This window comes from Ischnura elegans, chromosome 10 (assembly GCF_921293095.1).
Source record: "Ischnura elegans chromosome 10, ioIscEleg1.1, whole genome shotgun sequence".
Taxonomy (NCBI): Eukaryota; Metazoa; Arthropoda; class Insecta; order Odonata; family Coenagrionidae; genus Ischnura; species Ischnura elegans.
The window spans coordinates 104281711-104298670 of NC_060255.1; the positions used below are offsets into that span (position 1 = coordinate 104281711).

At 39.3% G+C, this 16960-nt stretch overlaps 1 protein-coding gene across 1 annotated transcript in view; it reads right to left on the minus strand.

Annotated features, from left to right (window-relative positions):
* Positions 1–4889: 4889 nt before the first annotated feature.
* LOC124166733 (probable ATP-dependent RNA helicase DHX35) overlaps positions 4890–16960 on the minus strand; it is a 34143-nt gene continuing 22072 nt past the window's right edge. The window contains exons 8-11 of the mRNA XM_046544400.1: positions 12201–12493; positions 7138–7446; positions 6184–6337; positions 4890–5844 (exon numbers count right to left, since the gene is read on the minus strand). Of these exons, the coding sequence (XP_046400356.1) occupies positions 5721–5844; positions 6184–6337; positions 7138–7446; positions 12201–12493 (880 nt within the window). The 3' untranslated portion in view covers positions 4890–5720. The remainder of the gene's footprint in view (positions 5845–6183; positions 6338–7137; positions 7447–12200; positions 12494–16960) is intronic.

Consider the following 16960-nt stretch of genomic DNA (forward strand, 5'->3'; position numbering starts at 1 on the left):
TATCAATTTCGAGTATTGCATAGGTATTTATGTAAAACAAAATTATTTTATCTATATTGTTCACAATAAATAAAAAAGAATCAAGTATTTAGCATGGATTTCATAGCTACTGCCACAGTAGCAGAGAAATAGTAAGTGTAGGTGTAACCTTAAGTTTCTAAAATGTCATTTTCTGGTTTTGCACTTCACCTGTTATTGAAAGAAGCAATAAATAAGTGTGTCCCATTATTGAATCCTTCCCCAACTGCAGACACCCTCTGCTGACCATGGAATCTGGATGGAAATGTAAAATTTACTAAGCATTAGAATGTAAAATAGAGGAGAGCGGGGTAATAGTGTACGCTTAAGCATTAAGTTTATATCTTTCAATTGAAAACGTCAATGAATGAGGCAATCATATTATTTCAAAGGAAATTCAATTTCTCACCAATTCTTTGCTTCATATTTAGAAAACTTAACTTACTTTGAGTTTTATATCCATATAACAAAACACTTACATGGCACAGTATTGTTCCGAGTGGCGGGGCAATAATTATTAATGTACGTTAACGTACACCAGTAGGGCAATAGGTACTGCTCTGTGCGTTATTGCCACAGCTGGTCAGGGAAAAATCAAAGATGAGAAATTTAATTTTAAATTTTATTCCATCATCGAAATAAATAAAACATGGTGTAATAGCTTACATTAAAATTAGATTAATACCAAACCCCCGATCTTCATTGCAATAAAAGTCAGCTGATATAAAACCAAAATTTTAAAAATCCTTTTCTATTTACGATTAAATGATTTATTGTAGCATCAAAGTATGAAAATCCATGCTTATAGTACAGGCAAACTGACGACACATCAGATTAAGGGCGTTCGGATTATTGAGGTGTTCCGACTACCGTGTGTTCTGATTATTGAGATTCCCCTTTACTTGGAATGATTGGCGTCTCACCACACAATTCATAGGTACTTCATAATTTACACAATCCTCATTCCTCAGAAAAGTTACAATATTATATGGGGCATTATCGTTCAACATGGGGCAATACATTACGCCTTGCATGTCCCATTGGGGCAATTGGCAATGGGGCAATACCCCATGCAAGGTGTACAGAATTGCCCCAAAATGACATGGCACAGCATTTTCAACCCTAACATAAAACAAGAACAATAGAGGACTTGTGTTTGATATTAAAAAGTAGCCCATGATACAGGCTATTCAAAACCACAAGTTTGGATTTAATCACTAGTAAAATGTTTCCCTTACCTCAGTTCAAGCTAGTCTTTAAAATTATTAGAAAAGTTGGCAAAACAGAAAAACATTCGTCTCATACACTACGTGCGTATAGGCAGAAGCTCCCAGATTGTCTTCATCTGTTTTGCTTTTCTTCCGCTACCCAGCAGCACTTCCCAGTGCTCACTACATACTCCAGCAGATCTAAAATTATGGTGCATGGTATTTTCCCACCGTACGGTATTACCCCGCTCTCCCCTATAAATGCAGTAATATAAATACGTATGTTAATGTAAGTAATTGCTGCCAGATTAAGCCTAAAGCAACTCTCTACACTCACTACCATAAAATGTGGTCCATCCACTGGTCCTTCCTGCCACAAAATTTGTCAGTCAGCTGGGCGTTGATCACTTATTGATCCACCTTCTCCTCATTGCCAGAGTGCTTAGCCATTTCGGAACGAGGGCTGTTCGCAAATGCTTTGACTTTTTGAACTGTGCAGCCCCAGTTAGTTCCACCACAATCTGCTTGGTGCACCATGTTTGTATAGGTCAGCTGTTTGAAGGGCAGTTTTGTGATTGCATTACCATTATTAGTTGCTTGTGAAGTGTATTACATAATTTCATTTGACGGATTTCAAAATCAATGATAGGTCTGAGTAAAGAGTAGCAGTAAAAGTTTGCGCAAAACTGTGTTTGGAAAATCTGTTTAGATGGCTTTAGGTGACAGCATTGCATTTCGGTGACGTGGCTCTATGAAACATGCATAATGCTTCAGGGGATATGAACGTATCAAATCTGGCTGACAGTGAAATGAAGACTATGATTGTCCTGGATGTCCATCCATGTCAACTGACGACTCACGCATTGATAAAATCAACACCCTGGTTTGGGAAAATTGACTTCGGAACATCAAAGAGCTTGCTGAAGACTGCAGGATGTAAGTTGGATCACGTTATGACATTTTGACCGAAAAATAGGAAACGCATCCTGATACTGTGAAATTCATTCCACCCCTGATGGCCAAAGACAAAAAAAGTCCCCATCGCATTCAGTCCACATGAATTTTCTGGCAATCACTGCTCACTCACCCCAACTAGTCCCTTCTTCTTGTTCTCCAAACTCAGTAAACTTTTGAAAGGAAGAAGACGAGTTCTGAAATTGAGGCAACTGTGGCAAGGGAACTGACGAACATCACAAAAGAAGCGTTCTAGGACTGTTCACATAAGTGGAAATACCGTTGGGACGATTGTGTGCATTTGGGAGGAGTGAAAATCAACTTTTTATGCTCTAACACTCTTACACAAAGTCTTAGTTTTAAAATAAGCCACATATCATGGCTCTATGACAATTTGCTGGAGAAATAGAAGGACTTTAGGCACAATAGGATTTAAGGCACAATGCAAATGGCAAAAATGCACATGAAATGAAAAAAAATTGCAACACGATGTTGGAGTAATTAGTTTGTGATGAAATAGAAACTTTTATGAGAGCCTAATACCCCGAGAAAGAGAGAAGGGACAAAGATTTGTTGAAGTGGGGTGGAATACATTTTCCACACCTTCCAAGATTGGGTGTGGCCATCAAGACAAGAATAGTGCCCAGAGTTGGAATTTAGTGCATTTACATCAAGGGTATTTACATCATATATACAACTGACCACTTACAGGAGGCCCAATCAGTAGAATATTGATTCATGTCCCTTACAAAAGTACATATGTATATAGATACTGGAGTTTGAAGCACTGTAGTGAAGTAAAGGTATGACCGACTAGTGAGAATGTAATTTGCATCAAATGAAGCTTGCTTCATTCTGTGTTGAATATTGGACATTAAAATGTTGTTTTACTGTTTCACAGGTATGATTATAAACCAAGAAAGGGAAAAGCACCTCTTACTATGCACTTTCTGCACAATCATGGAGTTTGCAACCTCGTAAAACCATAACTAGGAAACATATCAACTTGAAATCAATAACATAGGTAGATTGTACTTTCATGACATAAATAACAAAATTTCAATTAGAAATGCTTAATAATTTTACTTAGGTAATACATATTAAACTTAGTGATAACTTTTTCTCAGGAATGAGAATCTGGAGAAACTTGTGCAAATCATTGTAGCCTTCATCTTAAAATTGATTGGTATGAATGCATTGGGCATATTACTCCAGAAACAGAACTTTACTAAATATTGGCTTGGCATTACTTTCAATGTTTTGCCCTGTCACCGTCAGCCAATGAGCAGACAACAGTCTTGCACTCCCTCCCTTCCCCCACTTTTTTATCAGTTTTCAAAAATGCACTCATTGCAGAGCAATCGTTTTGAGCGTTTGCTACACAGCACTCATGAGGAAAAACAATGAAAATTTATGAATGTGACAGAATATTTCATGAAAAATATGAATTTCAGTTAACATCCATTCTTACAGCTATTTTTGCTGTGGAATGCGGATAACTGGGCCTTCAGCAATTTATTTGAATGTGAGATGGAGGACAAAACATAAAGTGGCTGACTGGGGAATCCCCTAATATTTGTGACCTACAGGTGCACTTGAAAAACTCCCACGTTCTTCACCCACATTTTTTCAATTCCAGAGTAGATATTGTTTTTCTTGTCAGCTATAAGATACTTTTGAATGCTTACTGAATAATTAAACATAAGGATTGTTATAGCACTTGCATAATTTGTGGAAACTAAACAAAAACCAGTATAATGCAGAAAAACTAAAATAGTCTGGCAGAAAATAGCATTTACCCTTTCCTATAGCAAAGTAATTAGTGATGTCTAACTGGTATTAATGAATGAAGCTAGGCTATATTACAGCCATTCTTCCCAAGTAACACCATTCAAATGAATGGAATGACCAATAAAAAAAAAGAAGGGAAGGACTTTTTCTGGGGCAACCGTCAAGGCACAAAAAAAGGAAAAGAAACAAAATTATTCCAGATTCCAGGATTGTAAAAAAACACACAACTTCAGATATAGAATGAATGCTAGTACATAAATTGCAACTAAGCGAGGGAATATTAAAATCACAACTTGCCATAATAGGATCATTTATATGCCACTCGTTCACATACAAAAACAATTAAGAACACAAAGAACTCATATCTAGAAAGCATTGTAACTCTTTTTCATAAATTCAAATTTCATTTCAATTTTCATAAAATAATTTTTGGAATATGTACAAAATTGACAGCACAAGGGCATTTAGACTGAACAATTTTGCCAAAAAAAGGTACATTACTTGCAAATACGTTTTATATGTTCTTTAGCAAAACAAAAAATTCCAAAGTGAAGTTGATACTCTCTGAGATTTCCAGTGATAATAAAATTCCCTGGAATTCCCCAGGCCTCCACAGTTCTGGACGATCTGATATGGGACATCAATGCCCCCACAACCTTGTGCTATCTTTCGTCTTCGGTTTGACTCTAGGGAAATTATTGAAAACAGCTTTTAGTCAATTATATAAATAAGAAGCATTGGGAAATTAGGTACTTACATAGTTTATTTTAAATGCGATGGTGGTTGGCGTAACATGGTGAAACTCCTTCATGATGCACAAAGGTTAAGAAAAGACTTAGCTGTTTCACAAAATAAAATACATTTGCAACCGGTTTCGATACAGCGTATCATCATCTGGCAATTACAAGTATCAGTACATAGAATTTATACCCTTGAAGGCGTTCCCTTTTGGTAAATTCCCTTTTTATTTTAGTAAAAACAGCTCATATCAAAATGACTAGGAGCGTTTGGTCCATACAACTCTGCGTCACGTATTCCAAATGGGATAACCATGAAATGGTGACCAGCATTCCACTTTTTTGAGCTCAGTGGTTTTAATGACTTGATAAAGTTTCATAGAAATGAGTGACTTTCACTGTGGGAAACAGGACAACACTGAGTCTTTCTGTACACTGCATTCAAGCACTAGTTTGGTCATTAATCACTGCGGTTGTCAAAAGAAAAGATGCTATGTAATTTCTTGCAGTCAATGATGGAAATGTCACACAGCAATTTTCACATTTCCTGTTCACTTCTCATCGCAGGCATTCAATGCCAAGAGTTCTCCCAATTCGAGAACTGCTGTCACCTAAAATTTTTGTATTTGATGATTACGCACTCACACGGTTGCACAGAGCAGTTGCAGTCACAATGAGATTCTCAAAGAACCACACGCCACCACTGTGGATGCTCATAAGTCTGGGTTGCAAAGGAAAATGAGCAATAAGCAAGTTTAGGCTGAGCATGATAACCTGCTTAGTACCATCACATGAAACTGATGAGATTGACTCAGAACAACCCGATGCAACAGCAAAAATGGTTCTAGTAGCATTGAGATAATCCATCCAAGTTTATCCTTCACAACAGAAAAACACTTGGTTTCAAAACTTCCTTGCTCAAAATCAGACCAGAGTTCCGTATGCCCTTACTATCGACAGGAGGTGGAGACGGAGTCCCAAGTTCTGAGCTGCAGCAATAGCATTATGGCAGTCACGATGAGATGCTGGTATGCTCGTAGAAGTGTGGCGCCAATTCCAGCAGCCACTTTGGCTCTACAACGGTCACGTCCCGCATGTACGCCTTGCCTGTGTGAACCAGTTCACAAAAGACCACCCTGAAACAAATACAAGAAAGATGTGCTAACTTTCAAAGGTGAAAATGGAAAAATGCCTTCCTTACTCAACCCAACTGCTGAGGTTACTTCAGGGTGGACTTTAGACAACTATGTAAAGATGAAAAAGAAAATTACTGTAGCCACCCCGGATTTGCATGCCAAGTGGCATACCTCAGCCATGTGGCAATAGACTGATCAGAAACTCACAGGAGTGTACGTGCCACATTCTAGAGGCACTGAGCTGGGAGGGCCTCACAATGAAGCCATTTCAAAGTAAAACTGACTTGGAATGAAAAACCTGTCGCCATCACATGCTTGAATGAACAGGAGTGCACGTACCACTGCGGCTGTTCGAGCGTGTAGAGGACGGACGTGGGGTGGATGTGCAAGTCGAGATCGCCTCGCACCGACCGGTAAACTCCCGAGTGGTGCAAGTAAGCTGCATTCGGAAAGAAGCCAGCCGTGAGGCAGCGCCGAACTACCTCACCATCGCCTGAAAAAAATACATCACAAGTCATCCCTTGCTGTTGTGCCACTGAGGAGATTGCTGCATTCACAAAATCAAGTCCTCTTTGATCAAATAGATTTTGCACGAACTCTCTTATATCCACCGGTATCATACTTTTCGTTGGGTGCATGCACACAAATGTTGGGTGCAAGCACCAACATGTTATTACCTGACATCAAGAAAAACAATTTGTTTCTTCTCCAAATAATTGCATCACTCACCAAGGAATAACAGTTGAAAAATACTGTAATAATAACAAATGAAAATAACATAAATGGAACTACGCTCCCGTGTGAAAAAAATGGAAAAACATCTGACGCATTGCAGAAAAATAAAATTTTCATTGAAAGCTATGGAAATAATGATGAGCAGCAGGCTTTTGTAAAATGAAATGTAGAAACAAATTATGAAAAAAAAAAAGGTTCTGAAAAATGAGGCTGCGTCCAAGGATCAAACATAGGACCTCCGAGTAGGAGTCTAATGCTGCAACCACTGGGCTACCACTCCTAATTGACAATAGCTTATTTATAAGGGAATATAATGAATCAGTAAATGTTTAACTGCATTTTTTGTTTAAACTATTGTTTTCATAACCCCATAGGTGATTTGTGGACAGCTACCGATGGACACTACAAAGTTTGATTGAAATGTGAGAGCCACTTTTGAGAGAGACTCCCCTTGTGAGCAAAGTCTATTAAACCTATGTTTCATCCCCAAACAGAAAAAAGACCAAAGAGATGACCAACACAAGCAAGCAAGCAAGACGGAAGGGCACACATAGTTACCATTGCAAGAGCACAGTGGGATGCCAAACTTCTCAAGGAGCTTGCTCATGGATCGCCGGACCTGAGTGGCTCTGTGCACCCCTCTCTTGTTGATGAAGTGCTGGCGCCACCAGTGCTCTCGACTGCCGTGGCGCTTGGCCACCTCAAACACGTTCAAGTAGGTGAGCAGGTCCCCTTCTGCCACCTCAAACTTCCTGTGCTGCGCACGCGCCTTGGCTGCTAGGGCCCCCTGCACCACACGAACAAACACGCTCTGCACGCTCAGCATGGACACAATGGTAAGCATCTCCTCGGAGCAGCCCATCTCCCCTGCAACGGAACCAAAAAATAAGACATGATAGAAGAACATGAAAAATGAAACAGTTTGAAAGAATTAAATATATTGCATCCCCTGGGCTCACCAAAATGTCAAGAAACATAAACAAAACAAGTTGAGAATTAGGACAATAAGTTTAAAATTCCTAATTTGACTTTTTAATGCAATGCTGGCAACACTGGTAAACACGATTTTTGGCGCAAAAGGTTCATTAACCGATACTAATAGTGTTTTTCGCGCTGATTTCAAATATGTAAATAGTTTTTCTCCATCACCCTCAGTTTTTGTGTGATTCGCCGAAACGTCCCGAAAATCCCGAAAAATTTGGTTTTATGCACCAATATACACTTAAAAGGACATAACTTCCACCCTAGTTATCGTAGAGCAATGAAACAAAAACCAGCGCACTTGTCATACTATACGCGTGAATTGAGACTGCATTTCGTTCCATTATACATCGTCAGGGTTGGTACCCGGGGACCACAATGTCAAAAAATGCAATTTTGTTCCTGAAAAAGCGAACTTTCTGGACGCCCAGTGATATATATATTTATTTTTTTAGTATTGTCAATTTTATCGCTCATATATTGTTAATCAGGGTTGTGTCGTGAGTAGTGGATCGGAGCGCGTGCTTTATAATCGCACACATTCCTACTGTAGTAGCGTTGTCAGTCATTGTTGACCACACTCGCTCGTCAGAATCACCGACATTTCAGTAGCAAGCGTAAGGTGACAGAGGACTTGAATAACCGGTACGAAGTGAAGTTGTTTTCTCCTTCTTCAGTGTGCGGTGCTGTGCCTGTGTTTTACGTGTGAGACAAGATGCCCAGGAAGTGCGTTAACCACCCCAACAACTTCTGTTAAATTTGTGGGGAGTTGACATTCAAGTCGCAACGTCGTTCTTTGACCCCTTTGGTGAAACATTGCAATGAATTATACTTCGGTTGTAAAGTGGGGGAGCAAGACAACGACTAGGCACCACATATATGTTGTTCGACATGCGCGAAGCGTCTCGCAGAGTGGGAAAAGGGATCGCAGCGTCACATGAACTTTGCTGTACCCATGGTTCCGCGTGAACCACGAAACCACTCATCAGACTGTTACTTCTGTGTAACAAAGATAAGTGGAATTACTGCAAAATCCAAGCATACAGTGAAGTACCCAGATTTGCCGTCTGCAATGAGGCCAGTTGCTCACAGCGAGGACTTACCCGTGCCAGCTCATCCACCACAACCACCAGTGCACTTTGAACATGAGGAAGACACCCATGTTGAAGAGGTATATCTGCATGATCCTACGTTTACGGCAAGGTTATCTTCCAGTGAACCTCATCTCCTAACTCAGGGTGATTTAAACGATCTTATTCGTGATTTTTCCTTGTCGAAACAACAGTCCGAACTGTTAGGTTCAAGACTAAGTGGCTGGAACTTATTGCATCATGACACAAAGGTGTGTTTCTATCGCAATCGTCAAAGAGAGTTCCAAAATTTCTATTCTGAAGCAAATGGTCTGGTTTACTGCAACAACATTGAGAATGTGATGGATGAACTTGGCCATGAACATAAAACGAGTGAATGGAGACTATTCATCGACTCGTCAAAAACGAGTTTGAAGGCTGAGTGCTGTTGCACAACGGGAACAAATTTCCCTCCGTGCCTGTAGCTTATGCTACTCACGTGAAAGAAACTTATGAAAACATGAAATTTCTTTTGGACACAATTCAATATGATATATACAAATGGATGGTGTGTTGCGAGTCAAAGGTTGTTGCCTTGTTAACTGGTCTCCAGGGAGGCTACACCAAATTTTGCTGCTTCCTATGCGAATGGGATAGCAGAGACAAGACACAACATTACCTCAGAAAGGAATGGCCGCAGCGGCAATCACCAATTCCTGGACAGAAAAATATTGCGCATCCTCCATTAGTCTCCTCAGATGCAATTATTCTTCCTCCTCTGCACATAAAGTTAGGGCTGGTGAAGAACTTTGTGAGGTCTATGGACAGAAATTCAGATGCAGTTCGCCATTTGAAGGCACTATTTCCTCGGGTAAGTGACGCCAAAATCAAAGAGGGAATTTTCGTGGGACTCCAGATGAGAATTTTGATGGGTGACAAAATGTTCGAGGATGGGTTACACCCAGTGGAAAGAACAGCTTGGGGGGCACTGAAAAGTATGATACGGAATTTTCTGGGGAATAATAAAGCAGAGAACTTCCGATACATTGTGGAAGAAATGTTGCAATCGTACAAAGACATGGGGTGCAACATGTCGCTGAAAATTCATTTTTTGGACTTACATCTGGACTTTTTTCCTGACAACCTTGGTGCCGCCAGTGACGAGCATGGTGAGCGGTTCCACCAAGATATAAGTGTTGTGGAGAAGAGGTATCAGGGACAGTGGAATGCAAGAATGGTTTCTGATTACTGTTGGACACTGAAGAGAGATGTGAAAGATGCGAAATACAGAAGGAAATCCATCTCCACAACATTTTAAGGTAAGATGATACTTTCTTACATGCTTGCATATTTCAATAAATATGCAAGCTTTTCTAAAACTGAGGGTGATGGAGAAATACTAATTACATATTTGAAATCAGCACGGAGAACCCTATTAGGATCAGCAAATGAACCTCTTGTTCCAAAAATCGTGTTTACCAAAATTGCATTTTTTGACATTGTGGTCCCCGGGTACCAACCCTGACGATGTATAATGGAACGAAATGCAGTCTTAATTCACGCGTACAGTATGACAAGTGCGCTGGTTTTTGTTTCATTGCTCTACGATAACTAGGGTGGAAGTTATGTCCTTTTAAGTGTATATTGGTGCATAAAACCAGATTTTTCGGGATTTTCGGGACGTTTCGGCGAATCACACGAAAACTGAGGGTGATGGAGAAAAACTATTTACATATTTGAAATCAGCGTGAAAAATCCTATAAAGATTGGTTAATAAACCTCTTGCGCCAGAAAATTTTTGTTTTTTTGTAAACCAGTGCAATAGATTGAAATACACTTCTGTTGACCAGCCCTCAAGTGAATTAAAAACATACCTGGCAGAAACTACTACAGGGTTAACAAATGAAGAGAAAACTATGTATGTACTTATCCACCAATTTATTCTCGTGGTACAACTAGTTTCGACGCAGCGGCGTAAGGGATTTACCTTAGTACCTGATGATGAGGCCACTGCGTCGAAGCTAGTTGTGCCACGAGAATAAATTGGTGGATAAGTACATAGTTTGCTAAATAGATATTTGTTCCTTTCTCAAAACATTTAAACTAATAATTGAATTCTTTGTCTATTGAACAGCTATTTCAATTTTTAAACGAAATTCTACCATATATGTTAACTTGTATCTCTATTTTATTCGTTTTATACAACACCATGAAAATTGCTGATGCATTAAAACCATTAATACTGATGGTAGAGCTTGGTTCAAAATTTGACAATTCTCAGAATTAAACGAGGGATTCAATTCAAAGTCTGCAATTTATGCGCAAGCAGCAATTATCCATGCAGCTAAGTCATATAAACAAAGCAAGAGTTGACTGTGAACCAATGCCCAAAAAGGAGGGAGGCCAACTACCCTCAGAGTCCAAGATAATGTGGAGTCCCCACTAAGAAGAGTTCAAAAAGGTTGGTTCAGAGAGTGTGTGTGATTATCCATGGTTGAATAAACAATGAGTAAAACAATGTGACTCCATGGAGTCTATGGAGCTTCAGCATAATTTTAAATAAAAGTTCAGCGTTCTACCCTGTTTGCAGCGATGGTATTGCAAATTAAACAGAACATTCATTCTCATGACACAAGGAATAAAAATAACATATTAGTAAACCATCATCAAACAAGAAACTCTTGCAGCAGCCCTCCCTATTGCAATGGGCACAAAGATTTCTAATTTGTCACCAAAGTACACTCGAGCCTAAAAACTTCGTCTATATTTGTAGGAATGAAAACAATTTTTATTAACACAGCGCTACAATTTACCAAATGAAGTATTTTGGGAACATTCATAAAACTGAAAATGTATAAAATCATTATCTCTGTAATCATCATCTTTATGTACGCATTATTGTGACTATTATATTCTTTGTTTTCCTCTTTTAAGTATATTATATGTACTATGACAATTCCTACAACTACTTCTGTTTAATCATGGTCCCTGGTGAATAAATTACCATTATTTCTTTACATAAAAGTGCATATCCTTACTTTCAAGGACATTTTCCAAAACAGTAATAATCAAATTAACTAGATTTCGAGATCACCAGATGATGTAAGACCACAATCTCAATTGACAATTTACTAACTACCTCAATACCAGGAGACATTTTGCGGTCATCGATACATTGGAACTATGGGTACTACACATTTACAATTCAATGTTCATCTTTTTAAACTGGCGATGACCACTAGAGGTAGTTCCACCAGTTCTCTTCCACCAGAGGTTGTTCGTCAATGAGATCACTGTCCCTTGTCATCACATGAACTCAAAATCAAGTTAGCTTCTCTATTAATAGTTTGAAAATCAAATAAACTTATGTTATCACAAATTAATTATCAAAGTCTTTCTTCTCAATCAAGCACAGTGGAAATATAAAAAAGTACAGTTAGAGATGCAAATGTACTTTTCTTAATCATTCTTGTGTACAGGTACCTACATCAGACCAACCCGACTCCCTAACAAAAGATGCACATATTTGTGATACTTTAAATTGAGTGACAAAAGCATTGGAAAAATTACCAGAGATGACGAGGGCCTTGGCGTACATGGGTGCAATGGGCAGCTCCGCCATGGTGACGCCCAGGGGTTTGGTCAGCTGCCCAGAGTCATCAATGGCGCCAAGAGCGTAGCACAGCTCGAGGGCAGCGAGGAGGTTGGCTGCGGGAGGTGGAGAGGGGAAGTCAAAGCGCAGCACTGAGTGGATCCCAAGTGCCTTGAGCTGGAGCACGGCAGCCGACAGGTCTGAGCGCTGCATCTCAGGAGGCGTGGCCTCTGACAGCAATCCCCCCTCAATCGCCTCCTCCGTGAACAACCTGGAATCCATGCAATGGGCTCGTTAACCAACGTTCATTCACATCCGTAGGTGGTATTCGTGAAGAAAAATCGACCGTCATAACCCTTTCGCAGATTAGTTGATGACTTCATGAGCTCATTCCAAGCAGATCGCCATTTCTCAGCTTGTGCGATTCCTGATTTCCCAAATTGCAAAACACTGGATGAGGCCGTCATGTCAGTATTGCAAATTATTTGACATTAGTTTAATAATTGAATGTAAATAACTGGGGATCTCACGCGCTCACTGTGTATTCATGGTGTGGCAACACAAGTGTAAAATAGCACCTCTCCTATACTTATTCAACCGAAAATCTTCCCACAACACGCTTGACGAATCCTACATCGTAATCCGCCATAAAAGTCTTCCCAATGTTTTTTGGACAAGATATTGAATTTAAAAAATCCCAAAAAAGGTTATTCATCCAAAAGTTTCAGCACAAGCAAGTGGTTTCAACCACGCGGGGAGAGCAGTGATCACCCACGCACTATGTCTTATGATGAGAGCAACACTCCACCAGCCACATATGCAGTAGGAATGGTTCTACAAAAGAACTTTGCACATCAAAAGAGCAACACACAATACTTTCCAAAGCAAGCAGTCTGGGAGGAACTCACATTATGCGACAAACTGCGGAGCTCCTTGCTGTCCATATGCGTTCACTTCCAATTAATCCATCACTCGATTTAAACGGCAATAACGTGAGCAGCCAAGAGTGGGGACTAGACGTTGATCTGAGCAAATTCACCGTGGTATATTTTTTGCGTAGATAGTCCACCTATCCCCATGCATATGTTGTGGATAGTATCAGATAATAATAATGGAGACAGATGAAGGGAGGTATCTTGGGGATACGACAGCTTCGAACCTATCATATCATAAAATTATTCTACAATATAATTTTTCTGCTCTTAACCATGTTACTTTCAGTAAGCCTTTACATTAAAATTGACTCTTGAGCGGTTAATTCTAATTCCTTTTCCAATGACTAAATTCAGCCCGTATTCTCAAATTTTTTAATAGGTATGTGAACCGGTTCTGAGTTTTTTTTTCATTTATTTGCGTAATCATGGAGACGTACCGATGGGGATACCTTCTCAACCCCCAATGATGAATATTGAAAACACTGTAAATTTACACTCGATATATATTGTAGTAGAATTTCTAAGTTAAAGGCCGGCTCGTCGGTGTGGCATTACGTTTGCTTTTGGCGATTCTTTCGCATCACCACTTTCGAAGGGTTATTTATGTATACCCAACACGCACTGAGTCAAGAACCGGTTAAAGGAATTGGTGCATAGCATGTATCCAATGGGAGTGCCTCTTCCATGGGCACTGGGCTTGGGGAAACTCTCCAGTGCACAGAAACTGTGCGAGCACTGTAGCAAATTAGTTGTACTGACAGGGGTTTTGCATACTGCTGTCCTTTACAGCTTTCATTTTAGCAGGATGAGCAGGGAGTTTGCATAGATAGAAGGGGTGAGTCACAAATGCAGCAGCTGCAGTGGATTCCTGATGGGACTTTGGAAGACCCCCATACTACATACAGGCGGTCCTCGACTTTCGTACACTCGACTTTCGTACAATTCGCACTTTCGTACATTCAAAATTGACACCTTTTACTTGACTTTCGTACGCTAAATTCGGACTTTCGGACGTTGGTCTGAATTTCTTTTTAAATTACCGCGATGTTTATTGCGCATCGCAACATTCAATTGTTTCAAATGGCAGTACATCGCAAATGGCGAACAACACTAACGTATATAATGAAGGGAATTGTTGGTAGTTGACTCTGAACTAGGTGATTTATTGTGGAGAGAGACTGCCTGCTATAGGCTCCTTTATCGAGAGAAGAAGAAAGCCTTCATTGGAGATATTTTTCAAAAGAAGTTGACTAGACATCATCGCAAATAGCTTTCAATAAAACTATTAAGATCTTCTTTCTAATTGTGTTTTTTCGTTTGAGTGCTGTTTAATTCATGTGCACCTTCAGCAACGATATTGCGCGAAATATCAACCGAATTCCGTTTGTCTTTTTGAATAACGTGCGAAATATACACGATCACGAATGTCACCTACCGAATGTCGAATTTTGGTGTAAAAATTAAAAGGTATCCAGAGTGCGGGTTCAACAACTACTTTTGTTATGCTTCTTGATATGCCTTTTTGTTTATAGTGGACGTAATAAGTGGAATGTCAACTTAAACGCCAAGAGGAAGTTTCACTCGATAGCCATCGCAGTTCTTGTTTTTTTAACTTTTATTTGCATTTTCAGCGTATTTTCGAATGAAATTAGATGATTTGAGGGGTTTTATTGACATATTATCAAAATTAAGTCAATTGAAATAAAATCCGCGAAAAAAAGGGTTTAGTGCGTATATTCCGCTCTTTGGGAACCTAACCCCTAATTTGTATGGAAGTCAATGATTCGACTTTCATACAAGTTTTCGGGAACGCATTGTGTACGAAAGTCGGGGACCGCCTGTAATTATACAGCATGCTCCTGATTATCCGGGCTTATTAGACGGGGAGAGGCGGCACGAATAATCCAATCTTTCATTTGAATATCATTTAATTTTCATAATTCATATAAATCAAACGATTAAATATTATTTATGCAGATTATCTGTTATTTTGGATTGCATTCCGGAATCATTAACCCCTCAACACTCATGGATGCCATATGGCATCCAGTGCAGTGCCAAGCCAATACTCCTACAATGAAAGTAATATGTAGAGTTCCGTGAATTTTGCGAGACGCGATATCGCAAAATAACGTGAAATAATGCAAAACAACACGAAATAACGCAAAATCGGTAAATAAAAACGAAATTTTGCGTTATTAGATTCGTAGATTAGCAAAAAAATCACATGTAATGATCTGTTACAGCCTAAGTCTTCATTGTTTAACGCTGCCGACGTTCATTTGCTCTACCTCATCACAATTCCAAGGTCAATTGGCTCGTTTAGCCTCGCGCATAACGCATCCGCGTAATATCGCGCACTGTAGTGATTTCCCCGCCAGAGTTTGCCTTTAAATTTATCACTGCCTCTCTCTTCGATTCCCATTTATCAATCCTGAAATATTAAGAATGAGGCGCTTTTTCACCAGAAGAATAAAATATTATGAATTAAAAATGTGCGGAAAGAAATTTAACACGGCCGCGGAAGAGCGGAAATACAAGCTCACTCGCCCGGTACGCGTCAATGCCAAGCAGTAATTCCGGTGACTCACCACGATGCATTAGACAGCGTTATTGGATAACTTGTTGCAGGGCGATTCCACGCGTCACAGACTGACTGTCACAATGTTTTTCTCTAAGTTTTGCAAGTCCTTTAAGTTTTGCTCTAAAACAAAAAGTGATTCAGAGTTTCAGTAAGATACATCTCAGAACTACAAAGGTATATTTCATAATGGTGCAAAGCCCATTACAATAACTGATTTTACAGAGGAGTAATTCCTCTTGAAAAGCATCATCACGGACTGACCAGAAATGTCACGGACTGACCTTTGTGGTTCCTTTTTGTTATAAACTTATTCACTGCCATTAAAATTTAAAAAATAATATCTTTCATTCAAAATAAACAAGACAAATGTATTCAAAAACTCTTAAAATCATTCAAAATAATGAACGAACTTTAAAATACAGTCATTCAGTGTCCATAAAAATCAAATAGCAAAACATGTTTCTTTTGCGCATAGATGACGAATTAGTGAGCTCAGCATACAATACCTCATTTTGTTTATTACACCCAGATACTTCATCCAATGATATCTTCAATGTAGATATTTTTGTACACTTTTTTCATACACGGACGTTAGCTATCTATTACTCATCACCTTTTCCCCTGATCGTATGGCAGTCCACACCATTTTCTTCACCAACCCACCAATTTCATCCACAGCCCCCTTTCCATGGTAGGACTAAAAAAATTCCATTACATTTGTTATAATGCTGTCGACTCCGAAAGGCAGTGGAATCCGAAAATGGAATTGCCTAAGCGATAATCCATAAGAGTGGCATGCTGTGATTTTATTCAACAGTAATTTCATGAGTATTACTCGTAGAAAAAATATAATGGGGAACTTGCATGAATTTTTTTTATTTCACAGGCGGACAGAAAATTATTTTCTGAATACAACAAAGAAAACCGCATGTAAATCTGAGTTTTCCTTCGCGAGATATTTAATGATAAATATAACGAATTTTAAAGCGCGGGAAAAACTCCCTCACCCCCCAAGCCACTGCCGACGAAGCCTCGATGACGTCAAAGGTGCCTAAACATCACGCGAAGCTATTGTTGTGATTGTTTGTAAATAGTTGCCAGCAGTTGTGAGAGCTTCGTTTGTTAGACGTGTTGATTATTTTATATTTAAAGATAAATATCCGACGATAGAGGCTTGGAAGCCCTCATATTTTGCATTATTTATAATATTAATGTCTGA